The sequence below is a fragment of the Schistocerca serialis genome, chromosome 1 (assembly GCF_023864345.2).
Source record: "Schistocerca serialis cubense isolate TAMUIC-IGC-003099 chromosome 1, iqSchSeri2.2, whole genome shotgun sequence".
Taxonomy (NCBI): Eukaryota; Metazoa; Arthropoda; class Insecta; order Orthoptera; family Acrididae; genus Schistocerca; species Schistocerca serialis.
The window spans coordinates 448612319-448634985 of record NC_064638.1 but is presented as its reverse complement, the minus strand read 5'-3'; the positions used below and the strand labels follow the sequence as shown (position 1 = coordinate 448634985).

Genomic DNA, 22667 nt, shown 5'->3' with positions numbered 1-22667 from the left:
CACCTAGAAGTTAACTCAACAGCAGCGAAAGACAAGTTTCCGCAAACCATTACTTTATTTTAATTTAAATGTGTGGTAGTGAGTGTTAGGTGAGTGTAAAAGTAGCGTCATGGGTGAGAATGTGAATGATGCTGTGGGTTAGTAGGTATGAGAGAAACATGTCAGGACTGTGGGCTAGTGTTTCACTGGGATTGATTGCAGCGCAGAAACCTTTAAAGTGTCAGATAGGAGTCTCCCATGGAGTTGTAGATCATTTAGTCGAGTCAAGAAAGTCGTAGAAGAATGAAGAAAAATTTGTGCTCTTCAGGCAGAATCAGATGTGGTGGTGACAAGGATAGAGACAATGGGAGCTGGGAGCAGGTGACAGGTAATTGACAAAAGGAGAAAACCTCAGAAATAGCTTTTCAGATTCAGTCAGCAATCAGTTGCTCTTGCTATCTGAAACAAGAGAAGAGCGTCAGCCAGTTTTTGAGCAAAGAAGATTGCACTGGAATCGTAGAAACAACTTTAAGGCTAGGTTCAAAGAAAAGTCATGTTGACAGGTTGGGTGTAAGCTAGATGCCACACAAAAAGATGGGAGTAGAACACCAGGGATCACAAGCATCTTGAAATCCAGCACCAAGCTTAGCCAGTTGACAAAGCTCGTGGGGGCCTTGTACAGAGATTTTTGATGAAGAGAATCAGATACTTGTTGTGGGAGGGGCGAATAACAGCCTGGCTATCAATTTTGGTTTCAATATTAAATGTGACCTGGAAGAAACAGGAGGAGTACACGCCAGTATTGGATTTTACAGTGCCATGACCAGCCCTGCGTTAACACAGCCATTAACCACGCAAACAAAGAGCTTAGTGGAATGTTTTTGGCTGAAACACGCATATATATGCCACGGCTGTTGCTGCAATTGGGGGATGGGTATACACAATTCATGGCCTGATTAGGAAGGGTGAGGGCTGATTATGGAAACATTTCAGAAAGTGTAAGGGGCGCCAGAAGCACGCACGACAAAATCCCAGTAATTGCTGAAATCAGAGAGGCATATTTTTTATGTTAGAATCAGTATTTAAAGAAATTGGAACAGAGTAGGACCACAATATATGTAAAAGTATCCAGAAGAATAAAATTAATTTATTTCAGCAGAACATTATGGGGTTGGAAAACAAGATACATAAACTTCTTGTATGACCAGGAGATGTAGAAAATTCTGAACTGATCACTGTTCTGTGCCTCTCTAAGAACCACATAACCATAGGGATGGATAAATGAAATATCATGGACTAAAGACTAGCATTACTTTCGTCTAGAGATAATATTGGTAACATATGCAAACACTGAACACAAAGTAAAAAATACTGAAAGGAACAGAATCATATGCCTGTGAATTGTTACTGCAAAATATTTATCTGGTAACTGTAACAATATACAGATCCCCTCCTCGAAACTTTAACTATTTATGAGAAATATAGAAGCAGTGTTGAGTTTTCTGTTAGACAAGAAAACACAGTTAGTAGATTGTGGAGATTTAAAAGTGGACATCTTAAAAGATACAGACAGGAAAAATGAAAATGGAACCATTATTTTCTGTATCTATCTAATTTCAGAAGTCAGTTTCCTAATTCATCCACAGCAAGGCATCTAACACTGAGTGATAAAATTTTCATAGTTATTGCTCGGGCTGAAGTAATTAATGTGTACCCAGTAGTCAATGAACTATCTGATCATTATGCAAAATTAATGTAAATAACCAATACAGCGCCTTATAGCCCTGAGGTAGGTTAATACTAAACAGTGAAGCTTATTAATAAGATTGGATAAATATTTTCAGAGTAATTTAAAGGAACTGGGAAGGGGGGGGGGTATATATCGAAACACATGCTAATGTCACATTCAGTTTTGAGAATTGCTTTTCTAACCCATTATCCAGATAATCTATTAACAAACAAATAAACTATGGATAACTAAAACAATTAAAATCTCATACAACAGGAACAGGTAATTTGTATGAATGCCACAATAAATCAATATACAACAGTACCTGCAGTCTATCAGAAATACCGTAATATTTTAAGGATAGACAATCATACGCCAGGGAATAAATACATCCCAACAGAAATTAATAGTGTGGATAATAAGAAGAAAACTCTATAGGGTATTGTTAAATGTGAGACAAAACAGCCAGTCAGCGTACAGCAAACTGTAACAAGTAAACTGAATGACAATGTTGTAACTGATAGTTCACCAGTTGTGAGTACTTTTAACAATCACTTCCTAAATGGGGCAGCAAGAATAGGATTAAATAATACAACAGAAGGGAATATATTAAAATAAAATAGTTCAGTTGAAGAGAATATATTAAAAACATCATTAAGGAACTGGAAGTAGCACCACAATTATTTGCTGAAAGTAATAGAAATCTAAAAATTCTAAAAAAATTGGTCATATGGTATTGTTGTATTATCAAACAGAATTTTGAAAAAATTTTCTAACTTAATGAGTAAAGACCTTAGTGATATATGTAATGCATTACTGACAAAGGGAATTTTTTCAGGCAGATTAAATCATGCAGTTGTTAAACCTTTTCATAAGAGAGGCGTTAAGGAAGACATACTTATCATCCTATTTCCTTACTGACACCTTTTTCCAGAGTATTCGAAAAAGTAATGTACCCAATAGTCGTATCACATACAAGTAGAAGCAATTTACATAGCATATCAGAGTCTGGTTTCTGTAAGGGTTGTTCGACTGAGAATGCTATTTGCACGTTCACTAATAAAGTATTACAAGCCTTAAATGATAAAATATGGGCAGTTGCAATTTTTGTGATCTTTTCAAAGTGTTTCATTGTGGAGATCATGTCACACTATAAGCGAAACTCAGGGTGTATGCAAAAGATAGCTTTATACACAGCTGGTTTCAATCATACTCAATTAACAGAAAGCAAGAAGTGTCAAATGATTCAAGCCGTATTGGAATGGTAGAAAGTTTTAGTGACTGGGGATTAATCGCAAAGAGAGTCCCAAAGGGTTTAATGCTGTGTATACTCCTGTTCCTTGTACTCATGAATGACCTTCTACTAAACATTTAAAAAGCAGACGTTACTAGTGTTGTAATAAATTCCATTAGAGAGAAGGCCACAGAATTAATTAAGCGTTTCATAGAATTATGAAGTGGTTCTCTGAAAACGGACTCTCCCTAAGTTTGGAGAGAACACACTATATTCAAATCTGTACAACAGAGCTATACGACAGTTGATGCAGCACATGAACGGGCGTCAATAATCGTTGTAGACGGCTCAAAATTTCTGGTGTACATTTGATAAAAAACTGAACTGTAAGCAGCATATTACTGAACTTCTCAAAGATTTAAGTGCAGCTACTTTGGTCTCCTTATAATTACTAGTCTTGAAAACAAACGAATCAATCTTCTGACATATTTTTGTACATTTCTACTCAGTAACATTTTACGGTTAAATTTTCTGGAGTAACTTATCACTTAGAAAGCATGTACTGAAGCACAAAAGTGATCAGTAAGAATAATGTATGGTTTTCGCCTACAGTTAGCATGTAGGTATCTCTTGAAGGGGTTGGGCACCATAACAATACATATATTCGCTGACATAATTTGTCATAAATAAACCATAACAATTTGAGAATAAAAGTGTTGTCCATATCTACAACACTAGACGAGAAGATGATCTTCATTACACTCTATTAAAAGTGTCATTGGCTCAGAGGGAGTTCAAAATGCAATAATGAAAGTTCTTGTTCATTTTCCCAACAACCTAAAATGATTGACAGGTAGCAAAGCACGTTTTAAAAACTATCCTAAGATCATTTCTCTTAACACTCTTTCTACTCCGCTGGCGGATTTCTATTTAAAAACAGGAAGCGTGTAAAAAAAGTACCGCACTTTGTCTTTAAGTGCAGCTCCAAGAGCAGGTTCAAAATTGTTCAAACGGCTCTGAGTAGTATGGGACTTAACATCTGAGGTCATCAGTCCCCTAGAACTTAGAACTACTTAAACCTAACTAACCTAAGGACATCACTCACATCCATGCCCGAGGCAGGATTCGAACATGCGACAGTAGCAGTCGGGCGGTTCCGGACTGCAGCGTCTAGAACCGCTCGGCCACCGCGGCCGGCTCCAAGAACAGGACTAAAAAATAATTTGTAGTATGAAAACTAATCATGTAAACATATCCTTTAAACTGACTCGTTCAACAATATTTCCATAAAAGAACCGTTCATATGATCTGTGAAACATGTAACTAATTATCTAACTAATCTGGAAACCAGTATTGTACGAATGCTGTGAGTTTCATCTTTACTGGATACACAAGAAGCTTCTAGTTCACTTTCTTCCGTGTGTTAAAGTAAGCTCACCTTCAAAGCAAAGTCTTTTTCATATTATTACAGCTATGTAACAAACATAAATAGCACGAAATGATTTCGTCCTTAACTCCAACGTCTGAGGTGTTTTTAAATATTCCCTAGTGAGAAATGCTTAAAAACTGTTATTATGGTTCTTTAATGTTCGAATTAAATCTCTTCGAATGATACATTGCAGTAAGTACTTACTTCCCCAACACAGTAACAGTTTACAGACTTTGTGGTTCTTACATTAAGCCTCTGACTACCCTGCCTGCAAATATTAGCACAGCTGAACTATTGAGAAATACAACAGGGCGGCAGACCAAGTATGTGTATAATTTCCGGAAATCGTTCCTTCGATAATTAGTATATATACGTCGCTGCAGACCAGCTGCAGTGAAACATACACCAGTCAAGGATAAAAAGTTTTTCCTGCTCACCAGTACTCATGAAATAGAGTATTATAACATCTGAATAATATCGCGATTCTTCCAGTTTCCTGTTGAGCAGTTGAGTAGTTTTGAAGATGGTACCTTCACATCATGCTCACTTAATTTTACGAAAATCTTGCAACATATATTGAGACACACACCTACATACACGGCGAGATTACATAGAACCATGTTTCGCAATTTGCAAACAGTTCAAGGTTTTCCTTTCCCTCGACCACGTCAGGAAATGTCCATGGAGACTTTCAACAGAATGAGAAATGAGTGTTGTTTTGTAAAAATGTTTATTTACAAGGTAATATACAATGATAATGGGAAGTATGAAATTGGCTCATGTTTTTATTCCTGTTTTTTATCATTATGAGGATGCGAGTATCGTTAATCGTCAGGAACCCTGCAAAAGAAAGAGCAAAGAAATATTAACAAAGAAAATGTTGTTTGAGAAACACTCAGCATTGTATTTGACATTTTAAAAATATAGACGAAGAATAAAAGTAGCTTAATGAAGACAAATCTACAATAAATATTTCGAGGTATTTGGCTTTTCCCTTTTTTCTGTTCCTTTTTTGATGTTTACTGGGTTTCCAGCTGGGGTACATATTTTGATGACGTGGCACGATTTGTGGAAGGAGGAGCAGAGGGAGTTTGATGGATTTCTGTCTGATTGGACAACAAACGAATTTTATCAGTTACATTTCGTCCTGTCAGTGAAAATAATGGTTGAGAGAAGTGCTGAAGTGGCATCTATTTATATAAATAGACTAGAAAAAAATCCCAGAATGCTCGATCTCTATGTAACTAAGAGAATCGAATACTAAGACCAGTTAAATTTCCTCTATAGGAACAAGATTACTTGTTTATTCTTTTGAAAAATCGAGGGTTCGTTTGGACTAGAAAGATAAGTGAAATGGGTGAAAAACGAGAGCAGATATTATTCAAGATGAAATAATTTCCAGGTGTGCGCGTCGAAATATGAAAAATTAAGTTGTAAAAATTGGGTTACACCTAAATAAATCACTTAGGCACGCTAGTAAAGTAAGTAATTCAAATGTCTGGGTTTTTTATTCTATGGTAGATTATCAGTAGAAAAGTAATTCGGAGGTGTCGATGGGTGTCCAAAGTGGAACATATATATGTAATATGAATATATGACAAAAATGTGATAAACGATTTTCGAAATATAATAGAAACGTTATGTAAACGTTGACGATAAAAAAATAAAACAATATTTTCCTTACTGCTGAACAATATTTCTCTCATCTCTTCTGCAAAGTAATTTTACTGATGTTTTCTGGATCTAGAATATCTGGAACTTACATGAGAGAGAAAGACTGCCACAGCTGCACTCCGAGACATTCTCCCTAGAATGCATCATTTATTTTTCAGCGGAATTTACGCTGTAATAAAATTTCCTGAGAGACGAGAGTCATTACTTGATCTGAACTACAGCTGGCAATGTTTCGACTAAAATGCTCTTTGTGACTGCGCTGTGTCAAAGGCTGCCCCACGGCTTCAAAAATGTTCTTCACTAAGTGGGGGTGGTTACTAGGTCTTTGCTTTGATTTTTCTTTCTTGTTCTGGGGGGGGGGGGGAGGGGGGAGGGAGAGGGAGGGGTAGGTCATATGTCTTACGAAGTTTGTTTCATGTAGAGGCTTCAAGCTATCTCTCTGTTCATTTAGGATTTCCTGTGTATCTTGCTGCTAGAGAAAGGATGTGGTAGAGAATTCAAAGCAGTGATAATATGAGTCGTGACTGCGAACGCTGATGCATAACGTGACTAATTTTACTGCTACATAACGTGGAGCTTCATTTTACGGGTCGCGGCCGAGCTGAAAAAACTCTTACGTTCGTCAGTGTTTTCTGGAAGTGTGGTGGAATGTGGGCTATTGCAGTCCAAATCCATAACGTTATACAAATATACTGAAAACACAAAACCACATACAAAATGTCTGGAAACTGTCGCTCTAAAAAAGTCACACCCCAAGAAAATTAGGAATCCTGCCTTGGCACACAATTTTAACTAATGATAAATGTTCAAACATGTGTCTTTTTGTTTCCATCTGGTGTCACAAACAGTTCTAAGATCGATTATTTAAAGCTGTCTTTCCAGCATGGCTGGTGCCTTTAATCCATTGTTTTTGACAAATCGCTAGGTTAATGTAGTTATTTCAGGTGATTCTGTTTTCAGAATAAATATTGTGTTTCGTTTGTTCACTACGCTGCACCTCCGTAGTCAAGAGATCAGGCGTCACTTTCATGCAGAGGATCCTGGTCCAGTTCCCACTACTGCCAAAGACTTTTTCTTGGTTGGAAGACTGGAGTGGGGTGAACTCAGCTTCGTGATACCAACTGACGAGCTACTTAAATGGAAAGTAGCAGCCTCGAAAACTGACAACGGCTGGAATAGCGGTGTCCTGATACGGTGGCCGGTCGACATCGCGTGTTTTTAAGGCCTTATCGTGGAGTTTAGTTTTGTGTCAGCACATGGATATCCTAAACGTACCGACAGGGAGTATGAGTTGATAGGTCACGGTGAAACGAGTATCACGTGGTACATTATTAGAGGAAGGTGCTTAAATTCGGATTCCCACCCCTAACGCGGATTCACTGCTTCTTGGCTCTGCAATTTCTTGAACTCTAGTGGAACCAAATGTAAATAGTAGGTTAGACTTCAACCATTCTGTAGCCATATTCTCAGGCAATGGAAAAAGTTTTTACTTTCTGCCACATTTTTCGTTATTTCTCCTAGATACTGACGGGTAAGCGTTTCAACATACATTCCTGTATAGTGAGGTTCAAGGTTAGTGTTTAGGACTAAATTGTTTCATTTAGGCGTTTGGTTAAAATTTATTTGGTTAACAAAATGTAGGCTTTGTTGCGTAAACTGGACCCATTCAGTTGCTTAAACCCGACTCTTTAGTTTTCCATGCTTCAAGTCTACCCTCGTTCTCTTGGATTTCTGTTTCAGATTCGAAGCGGATTGTGGGGAACGTTGAGCAAAACACGAGCAGTCCTTTTAAAACCACTAAAGCTGTTGATGTAGTTCAGAAAATGAGGAAGAGGTTAGAACAACGCAAGCGAACAGTCGTGAGACTGTCCAACAAGAAGTACAGTACACCAGAGAAAGCAGCGAAACGAAAGTAGGCAGACCTACAATTTCGGGTAAACGTTTTGAAGAAGAACTACTTTAATACTTTCTTGCTATGGCAGCTTCTTTCTTTGGGCTTGAGCATAACGACATGAGAAAAATGACTGTGTAATTGACAGTGAGAAATAGTATTGAACACCTTTTCAAGGACGAAATTTCTTGTGAAAAGTTGATTGGTCTTTTTCTAAAACATCGCAAAACTAAACTCTACGAAAGAAAGCATGAAGGGCATTCAGTAACAGGGCTCATGGGTTCGGCAAAGAAGCCACACAGAAATTTTATAACCTTCTGGAAGATGTTATATTATGCCTGAAAAAGTAAATATTACGTCTTTTTAAAACATAAATTTTTTAATATTTTCTAAGCTTTAAAATCAAAAACAAAATGGGGGACCGGTTTTTGGGAACTTCCTCTGTAAACTATCTTTGCACCTTCAAGTGCACGTCCAGTGAGAACGCAGCTAAAAGACTGTTTTTTCAGTGATAGGTATCTTCTTTACAGCATAAGCAGCCATTCTGTCTCTTCGACTAAGTATTTAATTCTAATAAAAAGTACAGTATTATTTGTAAGTACATGCAGGCTTTCGGAAGGCGAAAGTACTAGACATAGAGGAAACAGGCACATATCAGTGTGTAGAACATTTATCCAAGTTTTTAACTTGCGTTACAAGTGCTGAATGTGGGTATCCTTTATCCCACCACAGACGGAAAAAGTTTATGCAATTCACTGAGACTACTGCTGGTACGGTCCAAGAAGGCGCAATGGCAGCAGCTCACTTTGGAAATCTGTTTACTTATAGGTTTCTGCACTTGTGAAGTATGAGGGGCAATCAAATGAAAACGAAACAGGGAATAAAAGTTTAAATGAACTGTTTGTTATTTCAAAGGTTATGGCCATAACTCAGAAAAATGCGAGCGAGGCATAGTGTCTTAACTCAGCGGAATGCTGAAGGGTGGTGTTATGTCTGCCACAGACGGCCCCTGCCAGACAGACTACACTCAAGATACCCCTGTGTACCATATAACATACACAAGCACTTGCAGGCGCAACCAACAGGACAACAATTCTTCAAAACAAACAGAACTTGCTAGAGACTAATGCGAACCTTTTTCTGCAGAGGTCGCCTCATAGATACAGGGAATGTTGGAGTACTCCCAGTACAGCCAGTTCCTTGTCGAGCTAGGACCAGCTCCGACGGACCTCACCGACGCTCTTGATGAATGGTCGTCTACTGAGTATACTTCAGTATTGTAGAACACTCAGTTTAATGTCGTTTATTGAAACTGAACTACACTTCTCGAACAATCACTATATACACACAAATAAACTTGTAGACGACCATTCATCAAGAGCTAGTCCTAGCTCGACAAGGAACTGGCTGTACTGCTGCTGCGCTGGCCTTATAAAGCTGGCGGAGTACTCCAACTTTCCCTGTATCTGTGAGGCGACCTCTGCACAAAAAGGTTCACATTAGTCTGCAGCAAGTTAGTCTGCGGCTGCCGTATAATGTCGGCCCACATGTTGCCAAATTTCGTTCGACTACGCTGCACAAGTTTTGCGGGCGAGCCCTTACTTATCCCCCATACAGTTTCCATCGGTCCCCATGCGATTTTCATAGTTTTGGAGATCTGAAGAAAGACGCTTCGGATGAAGAGGTGCATTCCTGGGTACAATCATGCTTCCGAAAGCAAACGTAAATATATTGTTGGTAAAGTGGGCATCGATTATTTGGTTTTCTTCTTTTTTCCCATTTGATTCCCCTCATACCCCGATGAGAAAATTCGCAGTGGATGATTTGCCTGCATGATCTGACACATCTGGCCCTATTGGTGCGCACTGCGACTGTACCACAACACGTATTACGAATCTAAAGTTGTACAGATAGCCTGTCCACCGATACCTCATTTTTCTATGTGTCCTGATTCCCGCGCAATCCTCTTCTGGAACCTCGTAGGTAGTTGTGAGTAGCCCTTTAGATGTAAGGTTGCTCACGTAATTGAAATGCAGCTTGATAGTGCTCGAGTGTACCTGCTAGTCGAAGAAGCCGAAGCCGCCGCCGCCGCCTCGGCTGTTGCTGAAGGCCTGGCTCTGGGAGAAGGAGGCGGTGAAGGGTCCGACGCCGAAGCTGGCGGAGGCGCTGGAGGCGTGGCTGCTGGACTGGCCGCCGCCCCCGTGGGGGCCGTGCCCGCCCGCCACGCTGCCTGCGGACGCGGAGCTGCCCGCGAAGCTGCCGCCGCCGCCGCCGCCGTGGCCGCCGTAGCCGCCGTGGCCGCCGTAACCTCCGTACCCTCCGTAGCCGCCGAACTTCTTGCGGTGGAACGTCGGTTCTGTGGGAACGAGGACAGCTGCGTCACGTCTGCGCTAAGTAAACGAATCTGCTCGGCTGGACGAGAGCTCCTCGACGGCAGCCTCGAGAATATCTACGCTTATTAAGGACGCGTTGAGAGCTTTTCCTCTCCAGCACTTCGCTAACTGCATGGAAGATATACTAGCTTCTCGGTGAGGACTACCGCCGACTTTTCCTTAGCTGTGAATTTTCACTTAGCAGCGGTGTGTGCGGTGGAAAATAGGGGATGAGGTACTGGCTCAGTGCTGTCAGAACGGGACGAGAGCTACGTTTGGCGGAATGCTCTGACGATAGAGCGCTAGCCCGCGAAACGTAATGGTTCCGTGTTCGAGTCCAAGACCTGCACATAGTTTTAATCTTCAGCTAGTCAGTAACAGTCAGTAAACTCAAGAGAAAGAAAAGGCAAATACATTTAATTTGATCTGTAGTTATACTCGAGATTTCTGAAATCCTTACATGCTGCAGTAATCCTTCGATTCTAGCTATTTAATGTAATCTTTCAATGCCAAACACTAAATTTACGTCAACAGTCCGGTAATATGGACTTCAGTTACCTGTCTGCTCACAGTGGCTGGTTCAAATGGCTCTGAGCACTATGGGACTTAACTTCTGAGGTCATCAGTCCCCTAGAACTTAGAACTACTACAACCTAACTAATCTAAGGACATCACACACATCCATGCCCGAGGCAGGATTCGAAACTGCGACCGTTGCGGTCGCGCGGTTCCAGACTGTAGCGCCTAGAACCGCTCGGCCACCCCGGCCGGCTGCTCACAGTGTACCTGCCTTCTCCATCCATCTCAGTATCGAGTGTTCCATAGCTAAGGTGTTCGTATGAGATCCAGACAACACATTCTTGTTCGTTGATGTTTCTTTAGTGGTTATTTTTATGTATCTTACACTATTTGTATTATCATTAAACATTTATCCCTTTCAAATTCTGCTCCCCAAGTTGTTACGGATCGTCATCGTTTCTCATTCAACACAGGAAACTTCTAATATGAAAAATAACCAAAGTGTGACAAAAATTAGAAAAAAAATGAGATGATGCAGCTTAAAATTTGAATATATTACACCAGCTGCACTGTATTTTATTTAAATTATACCAGGGGGTTACAATTAAACTTTCCCTATTTAAAACGTTATAACAGAGAAACTAAATACCGTACGAGTACCAAACTTGGTAACGTTAATGTCCAGAGTATGGGCTGCATGATTTCCTTGCGTCACAGGGCCACCATCCTGTTTCAACTATGGCCATCAGGTGCAGTGATCATTCATTGGGATGCATAGTCTCACACACCTGACCAGTCACAGTGCACTTGGTGACGTGTCAACATGACCTTCGACAAAAGGAGCAGGGCATTACTGGTGAAGAAGCTCTGTTATCAAAACAACAGTAATGCTGCACTTCGAGCATATCGCCGGCTGAAGGGATAACAGAAGGGTCTCTTTCTCCATCTGCTGTGCGGAGCACGACGAAGAAGTTCGAATCAACTGAAAAACTGGGCGTCGCTCCGGGAGGTGGTTAAAGAAATCGCTGTTGCAATAACACACAACGCTGCGTGCAATTCCCGATCGTCAGTCTGTGAGTGTGCTGTGTCACGACAGTTGAAAATACCGTGGTCCACTGTACCGAAGGTGCATAGAACCATTCTTAAATGGTTTCCGTACAAGATCCATATCGTACAGCAGCTTGCGTCACAGGACGCACAACGACATGTTGACTTCGCTTTCTCGCAGGGATTGAAGTTGACGAGAGCTGGCCCTGGACCATTCTATGGACAGACGAAGCTCATTTTTCCCTGACAGGGGAGGTGAACACGCAGAATTGCTGAGTGTGGAGATCTTCACCTCCAGTCACTGTGCATGAAGTTCCTCTGTATGGCGAACGTATCACCGTATGGTGTGACTTCACGGCTACGTTCCTCATTGGCCCATTCTTTTTTGAATAAGCTGGCGCTCAAGGACCCAAGACTTGCAGTGTGACTGGCCAGCGATATTTACGGCTACATGATTATTCGGAGTAAGAAAATAAGGGTCTCATGATTCATAAGCTTTGCTTCAGTGCCTCTGTAATTTACTGAGCGTAGTCCTATTGAAGGCAATATTCCGTTACATTCTGTTGGCCTATTAACTGTCACACTGAACCATTTCTTGGGATAGAAATAAAAAACACAATGTAACCAGTCATTAAACTTTAAGTCAGTAATGTGCGACGTGTTTCGGAGACTTCGCTCCAGGAGCAGGTGGCGGATCAAGTGTTTAGATTGTTACCGGGATCAAAACACTTGATCCGCTACCCACTGATGAGCATAGCCTCTGAAAGACGTTGTAAATAAAAATGACTGCTTAAGTTATGTTTTTTATTTGAAATTTAAACAGACAGTCACGGAAACAGTCTGCGAAACTTGTGTATGTGTAACATGTATTGTCCGAAAAACGGTGGAACATAATATGTCTTTTATATATATACAAGGAATTTTTAAGACTTCGCTGACATCACAGAACAACAGTGGAGAAAGGGATTTTAAAACCGATGTTTTGGAATTATAGTCTGATTCCCAGAATGAAGTTCACTCTCCGCTGATTTGAAATTTGCTGGCGGACCGGACCTCGAACCTGGAACCTATACTTTTCGCGGTGCTCTACCGATTGAGCTACGCAAGCACGTCTAATGACGAACCCACAGTTTCACTTCCATCAGTACCTCGGATCTATCTTTCAAACATCACAGGAGGTCTCCTACATACTTGCGGGACTAGCATTCCTGGAAGAAAGGTTATTCCGTAAACACGGCTTAACCACATCCTGGGAAGGGGAATGAATGGGTTGTTAATAGAATGGATTTTCTCTCTACAGCAGAGTGTACGCCTCCTGGAAGATTAAAACTCTGTGCTGGATCGGGATCGAACCTGTGACCTTTCTTATTTCTTTTGGAATTGTATATCTCGTAAGGTATGTAGAAGAACTTGTGTAAGTTTGGAAGGTATGTGTACCGGCGGAAGTGAAGTTGTGTGGACGGGTCGTGCTTGGATAGCTCAGTGGGCAGAGCACTTGCTCGCGAAAGGCAAGGGTACCACGTTGGACCCGATTCGGCGCACAGTCTGATGTTTACCCACAGAGCCATAAACACAGTGTAAGAAACGCACCACATTTAGAACAGTAACACTAGTTCGAGGGCCATACTTCCTATTTCAGGAGTCTGTCAAAGCTCTCTCGGGTTTACAAATGTTGCGGTCGTGAACTATGTCCGCATTTGCATCTACGTATACAGCTACAGTTCATAATTCAAAGCCTGGCAGAGGGTTCATCAAACCAGCATCAAGCTCTGTATCTACCGTTCCACTCTCGAACATCGGACGGGAAAAACGAACACTTAAACTTTTTTTGTGATACTCATTTCTCCCTACGGAGATGGACAATAAGAAAATATTTTCACATTGTGAGGAGACAGTTGTTGATTGGAATTTCGTGACAAGATCCAGCCGTAACGAAAAACGCCTTTGTTTTACTGATTGCATCCCAACTCGCATACCGTATCCGTTACACTCTCCCTCCATTTCACGATAATACAAAATAAGCTGCCCTACTTTGAACTTTAAGGTTGTCTTCCATCAATGCTTTTTGATGCGTATCCGACACCGCGCAGCAATATCCCAGAAGTAGACATACAAGCATAATGTCTGCAGTCTCTTTAACAGAATATTACATCCTCTAAGTCTCCTGCCAATAAAACGCAGTCTTTGGTTTGTAATTCCACACATCATTACGTCCGTGATCATCCCACTTTAAGTCGTTCGTAATTGTAAACCTAAGTATGTAGTTAAAATTGTGCAAATGGCTCTGAGCGCTATGGGACTTAACTTCTGAGGTCATCAGTCCCCTATAACTTAGAATTACTTAAACCTAACTAACCTAAGACATAACACACAACTATGCCCGAGGCAGGATTCGAACCTTCGGCCGTAGCGGTCACGCGGTTCCAAACTGTAGCGCCTAGAACCGCTCGTCCACCACGGCCGGCATGTAGTTAAATTCACAGTCTTAAGATTTGTACCATTTATCGTGTAGCCGCATTTTTCTTTTAGAACCTGTGTGGATGACTTCACACATTACTTAGAGTCAATTTCTACTTCCCACAACACAGAGATATCTTGTCAGAATCGTTTTGCAGTTGGTCTCGAGCATCTGATGACTTTACGAGACGGTAAATGACAGCATAATCTGCAAAGAACCTGAGATGGTTACTCAGATTGTCTCCTAAATCGTTTATATAGATTAGGACTAGCAGACGGCCTACAACGCTTCCTAGGGGAACACACGTATTACTTCCGTTTTACTCGATGACTTTCCGTCAATGACTAACGAATTGACGTTTCTGACAGAAAATCAAGAGTCCAGTCGCACAGTAGAGACGGTACTCCATATGCATGCTATTTGATTAGAAGTTCTTGTGAGGAACAACGCCGAAAGGAATCCAGAAGTATGTAGAAAATTAGGGCTCACCTGTGAAAAGCACTCATTAGTTCGTGTGAATAAATGGCTACTTGTGTTTCAAAAGAACGACATTTTATGAATGCGTACTGACTGTCAATAGATCGTCTTCCTCAGATGATTCATAATGTGCGATCAGGCTATATGTTCATAAATGATATTTCAAACCGACATTCTGTAATTCAGCGAATTACTGTTAGGTGCTTTCTCGAGTACTGGTGTGGGCTGTGAACTAGTGGAGACTTCACCTGGTGCAGGGGCGCTGGCGGCCCACTCTGCGACCAGCACGATCCCGAGCAGCAGCAGCGCGGCTCTCGTCGAGGGAGTCATGTCTGGCGGCGGCGTCTCGTCTGCTTCTCGTCTGCGTCTGCGTCTCCTCAGCGGCCTCCGGTGCCCGAGCTAGACTCTGCAGGCCGGCCAGCGCCGGTCGCCTTTATAGCGGCCACCGGCAGGCCGGGCGACCTCAGCCCGCAGCCCTTGGGACTGGTCCGAAGGCCCGACCACGCGCGCGTCATCCCACCTGCTGCAGCGTCTCTGGAAGACTCGCACAGCCCGCGTCTCGCTCCCGCAAGTGTGTGGCTCGCTCTAACAGCAAGCGTTAAGCGGGCCCTCACACACTCAATATTTTTGCACTATAATATTATGTAATTACACTACGCGAGAGAGTGACGCCAAGAGCAGCACAATATTACTACAGTGACGTCCAGGTAGAACTCTGTCTGCGAAGCGAAATGTCTGCGCTCAATAATTTAGAACTTGAAACTTTCTGGCAGATTAAAACTGTGTGCTGTACCGAGACTCGAACTCGGGACCTTTGCTTTTGCCGGCAAGTGCTCTACCAAATGAGCTACCTAAGCACGACTGACGCCCCGTCCTCACAGCCTTACTTCTGCCAGTAGAGCACTTGCCGCGAAAGGGAAAGGTCCCGAGAGCGAGTCTCGGTCCAGCACACAGTTTTAATATGCCAGGAAGTTTCATGCCAGCGCACACTCCACTGCAGAGTGAAAATCTCATTCTGGAAACATCCCCCAGGCTGTGGCTAAGCCATGTCTCCACAATATCCCTTCTTTCAGGAGTGCTAGTTCTGCAAGTTTCGCAGGAGAACTTCTGTAAAGTTTGGAAGGTAGGAGACAAGGTACTGGCAGAAGTAAAGCTGTAAGGACGGGGCGTCAGTCGTGCTTGGGTAGCTCATTTGGTAGAGCACTTGCTCGCGAAAGCCAAAGGTCCCGAGTTCGAGTCTCGGTCCAGCACACGGTTTTAATCTGCCAGGGAGTTTCATATCAGCGCACACTTCACTGCAGAGTGAAAATCTCATTCTGGAATTTAGGACGTTTTTTGAGCCATCATTCTTCTGGTTGGTTTGATGCGGCCTGCCAAGAATTCCTCTCATGTCTCAGAGTAGCACTAGCCTCAGAGTAGCACTTGCAACCTGTGTCTTCAATACTTTGCTGAATATATACCAATCTCTGTCCTCTACAGTTTTTATCTTCTACAGCTCTCACTAGTACCATGCAAGTCATCCCCTGATGTCTTAAGAGATATCCTATCATCCTGTCCCTCCCTCTTGTCAGTATTTTTCATGTATTCCTCTCCGATTCTAGGCAGAATCTTCTCATTCCTCACCCTATCAGCCCACCTAATTTTCAGCATTCCAAATACTTCGATTCTCTCCTTTTCCCGTTTGCCCACAGTCCGTGAGTCACTACCATACTGTGCTGTGCTCCAAACGTACATTCTCAGAAATTTCTTCTTCAAATTAAGGCTTACGTTCGGTACTAGACTTCTCTTGGCCATGAATGCCCTTTTTCCAGTGTTTTTTTCCCGTGCGTCACTGGTAATTTTGCTGCCTGGGTACAAAAATTCTTTAATTTCATCTACTTTTTGACCATCAGTCCTGATGTTAAGTTTCTAGGTGTTCTCGTTCATGTTATTTCTCATTACTTTCGTCTTTTTTTCGATTCACTCTCCTATGTTTTGCTATTGAATTACTTGCCTTGCAAAAGCAGAAATTGTGCAGAACTGACGAAAGAAGCCTGAAAAGCTCTTTGTAAACGCTTTAGTCGACTAAAGGACTCATTCATTCAAACATAGCTGCGTAAGCTAGGATAACAACAAACAAATGAACTGAGTAGTTGATCGAAAACATGTGTTACTGTTTATGCATTATGCAACAACTATTGCAAACGAAAGAAAACAATTATTTACTGACTGAATGCTAACACGATTTTATGTACGTGGTGCGACAACCGTTACAAAGAAAGAAGTTTGTTCACGTGGCAGCTAACCTGACTATTTGTCAATTCTGAAAACTGCTACAAGTAAAATTAGCATTTCCGCTTACTGTCATTACATCATTATCTTCAGTTTTCTCTGATACTCTGGTCAGTTAAGTATCTAGCTTTTCCTTTACCGTCAGGAATATCATTTCTCAAAGTATCTCAGGATGGTTTAACATACATCCTCCAGCACACACCCTGACCTTTTGTCCGTGGCTTTTTTCAGTTCTTTGCGGAAATTCATTCGAAGCGAGTTGAATTACTCTCTGTTCCGGCAGGAACTGCCGTATATTACGCAATATTACACTTATAGTGTACACTGCCCTCTCCTTCAGTACATTACCAAGCCGTCAATACCGCGCGCTGATGGTCAGTGTCACTGCGCAATAAAAACTGAGTGTCTGAAGGCCCTTTTACAATCCCGTTTGGAGCGAAAAAAATTACATGACCGAGATTACATATCACTTTTTAGCAATTAAGTGGTATCTGTGTCCAAGATCTTAGCTGAAAAATGTGTCATACTTATTGGTGACATACACAAAAGAGCCTGTAGAAATCTTCTAGGTGTGTGACCTACTTTGAAACGTAACTTTAAATTTAAATTCGTTCGTTTTTATTATCCGACAGTCTTAAATTTTCTTTCTGTTGTTGGTGATGGGTTTATACCAGAATCTTTATTTTCATTTAATTTTATCGTATTAGTTATGTTATAACAATGAAATAATCTTTTATTAAGTTGGTTTTTGCTATAGGGCATCATCGCCCTCCAAGAACTTTCGCCAGAACTAAAATCAATGAACCGCACATTTGCAGCTTAAGATACATGAAATTTTAAACGTGAACCGTCATTTGATAACCAACGTTTTGGTTCGAAACCAGTAACAGCTCCTTTAGTTCTAAATAAATAGTAATGTAAACAGTGGCTGATTGCTGCTTTTATGTTACTGTAAGAATCAACCTGTATTTTTACACATGCGTGGTCTCAGTATACCAGTTTTCGACAAAAAAACATAAAATATTGTCAATGGTGAACACATTATTGTGAATGTGTTAGCATGCGATATTTTCAGCAGTAATGCACAAACCATGAAAATAATTACCCATCTTAAAGAATTTTCGAAGTCGCATTGAACTTTCGGATTTAGCGGCCAATCTGCAACAAGGTCATTAAATAAACATGAAAAGTCTGGTGGACATAGCTGTCCTTGCACTCATTTTTTACATTTTCTGTACTTAATCAGGTTTCATTTCTTATATAACTGAATCGACAGAACCGCTTCAGCAGCTTCAGCTGCCAAAATGCTTAAAGAGCCAGGCTACCGCTAACGTTAATATTGCCCATTCTACATTCGTAGCAGAGAAAAAATCATTAAACGAATACTATATGCCTAAGGAGTAAACGTCCTCTGAAATCACAAACGTCTCTTAACATATTTAACCACCCAGGCTCTCGGTTATTAGTAACAAATTTGCATGGACGTTATGCTCTGAATAGCCTCTGTACCAGTCACAGAAGGTCCAGTTCTTTTTCTTAATTTATCGAGTGATATACACGTAGGCGACAAAAGTTATGGGATAGCCATATGCACGTATGCAGATGGCAGCAGACTCGCGTACGCAAGTTGTATAACAGCAGTGCACTGACGGAATAGTCATGTGTACTCTGGTGATTCGTGTGAAAATGTTTCCTGCGTGATTACGGTGGAACGATGGGTATTAACAAACTTTGAACGCGAAATAGTAGTTACACCTATACGCATGGGACATTCCATTTCGGAAATCGATGGGGAATTCAATATCCCTAGATCCACAGTCTCAAGAGTGTGCCGATAATACAAAATTTCAGGAAATACCCCAACAAGGATATCGTAATGGCCTATGGCCTTCATTTAACGACCGAGAGCAGCGGCTTCTGTGTAGAGTTGTCAGTGACAACAGATGAGGAACACTGCGTGAAATAACCGCAAAAATCAGTGTGGGACGTACGACTAACGTATCCGTGAGGACAGTGCGGCGAAATTTTGCATTAATTGGCTATGGCAGAAGGGGACCGACGCGAGTTCATTTGCTAAAACAGCTCTACATCGCCTGCAGCGCCCCTTCTCGGCTTGTGACCACATCGGTCGGAGCCTAGTTTACTGGAAAACTATGGCCTGGTCAGTTGAATCCCTATTTCAGTTAATAAAAGCTGATGGTAGTACTCTAGCGTGGCGCAGACCACACCAAGTCACGGACCAGAGTTTTCAACAAGGTTCAAAATGGTTCAAATGGCTCTAAGCACTATGGCACTTAACGTCTGAGGTCATCAGTCCACTAGACTTAGAACCACTTCAACCTAATTAACCTAATGACAACACACACATCCACGCCCGAAGCAGGATTCGAACCTGCGACCGTAGCAGCAGCAAGGTTCCGGACTGAAGCGCCTAGAACCGCTCGGCCACAACGGCCTGCTTCAACAAGGCACTGTGCAAGCTGGTGGTGGCTCCACAATGGTGTGGACTTCGTCCTCTGGTCCCACTAAACTGATTATTGACTGGAAACAGTTGTGTTCCACTACTTGGAGAATATTTGCAGCTATTCATGGAGTTAATGTTCATTTTTATGGATGATAACGCCCAGCGTCTTCGGATCACAGTTTTTCGCGATGTGTTTGAAGAACATTCTGGAAAATTCGAGAAAATGATTTGGCCACCCAGATAGTGCGACATAAATCCCATAGAACCGTAATGGGACATAATCGAGAGGTCAGTTCCTGTAGAAAATCCTACACCGGCAACGCTTTCGCAGTTGTGGTCAGCTATAGAGATAGTAGGGCTCAATATTTCTGCAGGGTACTTCGAGTGACTTGTTTAGTGCATGCCACTTCTAGCTACTGCACGACGCCGGGCGAAAAGAGGACCGATACGATATTAGGAGGCATCCCATTACTTCTGTCCATTCAGTGCATACTGGGGTGATAAATTAGTAGCAATTATTCGAAAAAAGTTGGAAATTCATACATTGTAAACTATTTGCTACCAGTCCAAGTCAATCCCAAGCTTTCATGATTTCGTCCATCTATAGCTTCCTGGATGTACCTTGCAGTTTCATGTCTATCCATCAGCGCCGTAGCGGTCAATTTTTCTTGTTATGATTTTGTGGACAATGTTTCGTTGCCACATCACTTAGCACAGTTCCTGATTCTTATTTCTTCAGCTGTTCGCTGCTCACCAAGATGTTTCTCCAGATTTCTCGTTCATGCACTAGGAGTTTCTCATGTTACAACTTTGCGGTACTCAATGCCTCTGTTGCACATAACTTCACTGTAGCTATTATTACATTCTATATCCTGAATCTAGTTTTGCTGTGGAGCGTATGTGGTCACAGCACCTGTTTCATGCTGAAGTGTGTTACGGATACATTAGTAAAGCGCTATTTTAATTTTTTGTAATTCCTCAACCTGTTCCGCATGTACTTAACAGACTTTACCTAAATCAACTCAACGTATCTTGCTTACAGTGCGTTTCTGTGCACTACTGCTTCGAATACCACCAACACTTCCGCCTTCTCGGCGTTAATTTTCAGGTTGAGAAACAGGGGCAGAAACGAGTCTTAGAACACAGTTTGATTTCGAAGTATAAATCGGAAAATAATTTCGAACCAACAAGTATCTAATGGTCAATGGGAGATGAGTGTTCATACATTCAAGAAAATATTAAAACGTCTTGTACTTTCGTATATAGTAATTAAAATAAAACGTTTTCAACTTTGCACGTGATAAATCTCCCTTATTTCTGTTTAGGTGAAATTCCGTGTAAATATAATTGCATATCCGTACAAATCATTCGTAGAAAACAAGCAGAAAATATATTTTGTCTCGCAAATTGTACAACTTGAAACTGAGAAGCTGAGCTTCCTCATCATAGGCTACTTACCGCAATTAGACTTTTTCTTTTACGGCTGTTTAAAACGTCCAGCTCACTGCTAGACTAAGATGCTTTTCATATCTTCAAACCTTACTTTGTTTCTACGATCGTGGGCTGTTTTATGTGAAACTAGTGTTGCCCAGATCCGGTGTTGCTGTCATTTGTATAAAAGCACGGAATGATTGTCATTACTCTGAAGAGAAGGTCAACAAGTCTATCTACTTCAGCCTGTTAATAGTAACTATGTCACTCACGAAGCTACAAATGCAGTAAAGCGAAAACAGCTCGTATATTCGCAGTTAATTCCTGGTTCACTCATACACTGGATCGCAATCGTGTGGTACTTTAAAGCTGTTTGCCTTGATAAACAGACACCCAGCTTTTCTCCTGACATTACATACTACGACAAGAACAATTTTGCGAATCTCCAAGTAAATAACGGAAATTACACAGTACAATTAATACACTAATTTCAGAAATTAACGCAAAATATATGTACAGTACTTTCATGTTACACATCTGAAACGAAGTGAAATAATCGTCTAAATGCAACAGAACTGAAATGTGCTAAATAGGGTTAGCAGCTTACAGTTTTAGGAAGATGCGAAATGACACATATATGTGTAATAGTCCCACTTTAATATGTCATCACTGTAGCTGGTCATTTTGTCGTTTGACACGCGTGAGGAGGATGCCGTACTGAAATGTAATGCCTTCGAAATACTTATGGGAAAATTCTCAACATAGTCACTCTGGCGAAGAACAGATTCCTGCCAACGAGTGACCGGTTCGTTAATACCGTCACTTTAGAACGTTTGGCATCGTTGACGGAGCTACAACCTCACCTCTGCTTGAAACGCTTCATCATTATGAACGTGAAGTCTTCGAAAGTATGCTGGACGTTTTGGAAACACATGAAAAGCGGTTTAGGCCAAGTTGGGACTGTATGGAAGATAATCCATGATAGTGAAGCCGAGGCGTCAGTTTGTTGCATATGTCTCAGCGCTCGTTTGTGGTCCGCCATTGTCATACTGAACAAGAGGGTATTCCATGTGTGGACGAGCCTTAGAATTTGTGCTCACAGTTTTCTGGATGTCTTACGGGACTTCACAGAGTTTTTTGGTGGTGCCCTTAGACATGAAAACCAAACTCGCACGTTGTATGTATCGGCACACTGTGAGCATGACTTTTCATGCTGATGCCATGGTCTTAGACTTTTTTGGGATCTGTGATCCTTTGTGCCGGAATTCCATCGATGTTCTCTTTTTTCGGGATTAAAATGGTTAACTTAGCTTTGATCGCCAGTCCCAATTTCGTTAAGGAATCCATCACCGTAGACAGCGTTCGATCTTCTATGGATTTCAATTGGAGAGACGTTTTCTACGATTAGAAACTAGATTACTGCACGCTGTTTCTCACGCACCGACATTGTTACGTTACACGCCGCCATGTTACACGCTACAATTCGGAGCCATATGGCGACAGAGGGTTACAGCCTCCATCAGCATAGTAGGAAATCGTCCGAGTAATGAACATGACATGTAATACTTCAACCGATGTTGAGGACAGAATAAAAATTCGGAGGCATCACTTTTTATTAGCATGACCTTATAATGACAAAAATGAATGCTCCCATTTAAAAGATCATTAATCTTTTTGCGAATCAAACTTTGA

General features: G+C 41.5%; 1 protein-coding gene across 1 annotated transcript; it reads right to left on the bottom strand.

The window, feature by feature from the left end:
- Nucleotides 1–5084: 5084 nt before the first annotated feature.
- On the bottom strand, nucleotides 5085–15232 carry LOC126472954 (uncharacterized). The gene is made up of 3 exons (XM_050099972.1): nucleotides 15058–15232; nucleotides 9994–10292; nucleotides 5085–5211 (listed from the first exon to the last, which is right to left on the bottom strand). The coding sequence occupies exons 1-2, from the start codon at nucleotides 15137–15139 to the stop codon at nucleotides 9997–9999; spliced, it is 378 nt and encodes a 125-aa protein (XP_049955929.1). The 5' UTR covers nucleotides 15140–15232; the 3' UTR covers nucleotides 5085–5211; nucleotides 9994–9996.
- Nucleotides 15233–22667: the final 7435 nt, after the last annotated feature.

Excerpts from the sequence above, each read along its gene's own strand:
- LOC126472954 (XM_050099972.1), bottom strand. The coding sequence starts at position 15,139 with ATGACTCCCTCGACGAGAGCCGCGCTGCTGCTGCTCGGGATCGTGCTG. Across the intron at positions 10,293-15,057 it reads CGCCAGCGCCCCTGCACCAG|AACCGACGTTCCACCGCAAG; the intron begins GTGAAGTCTCCA and ends TCGTTCCCACAG.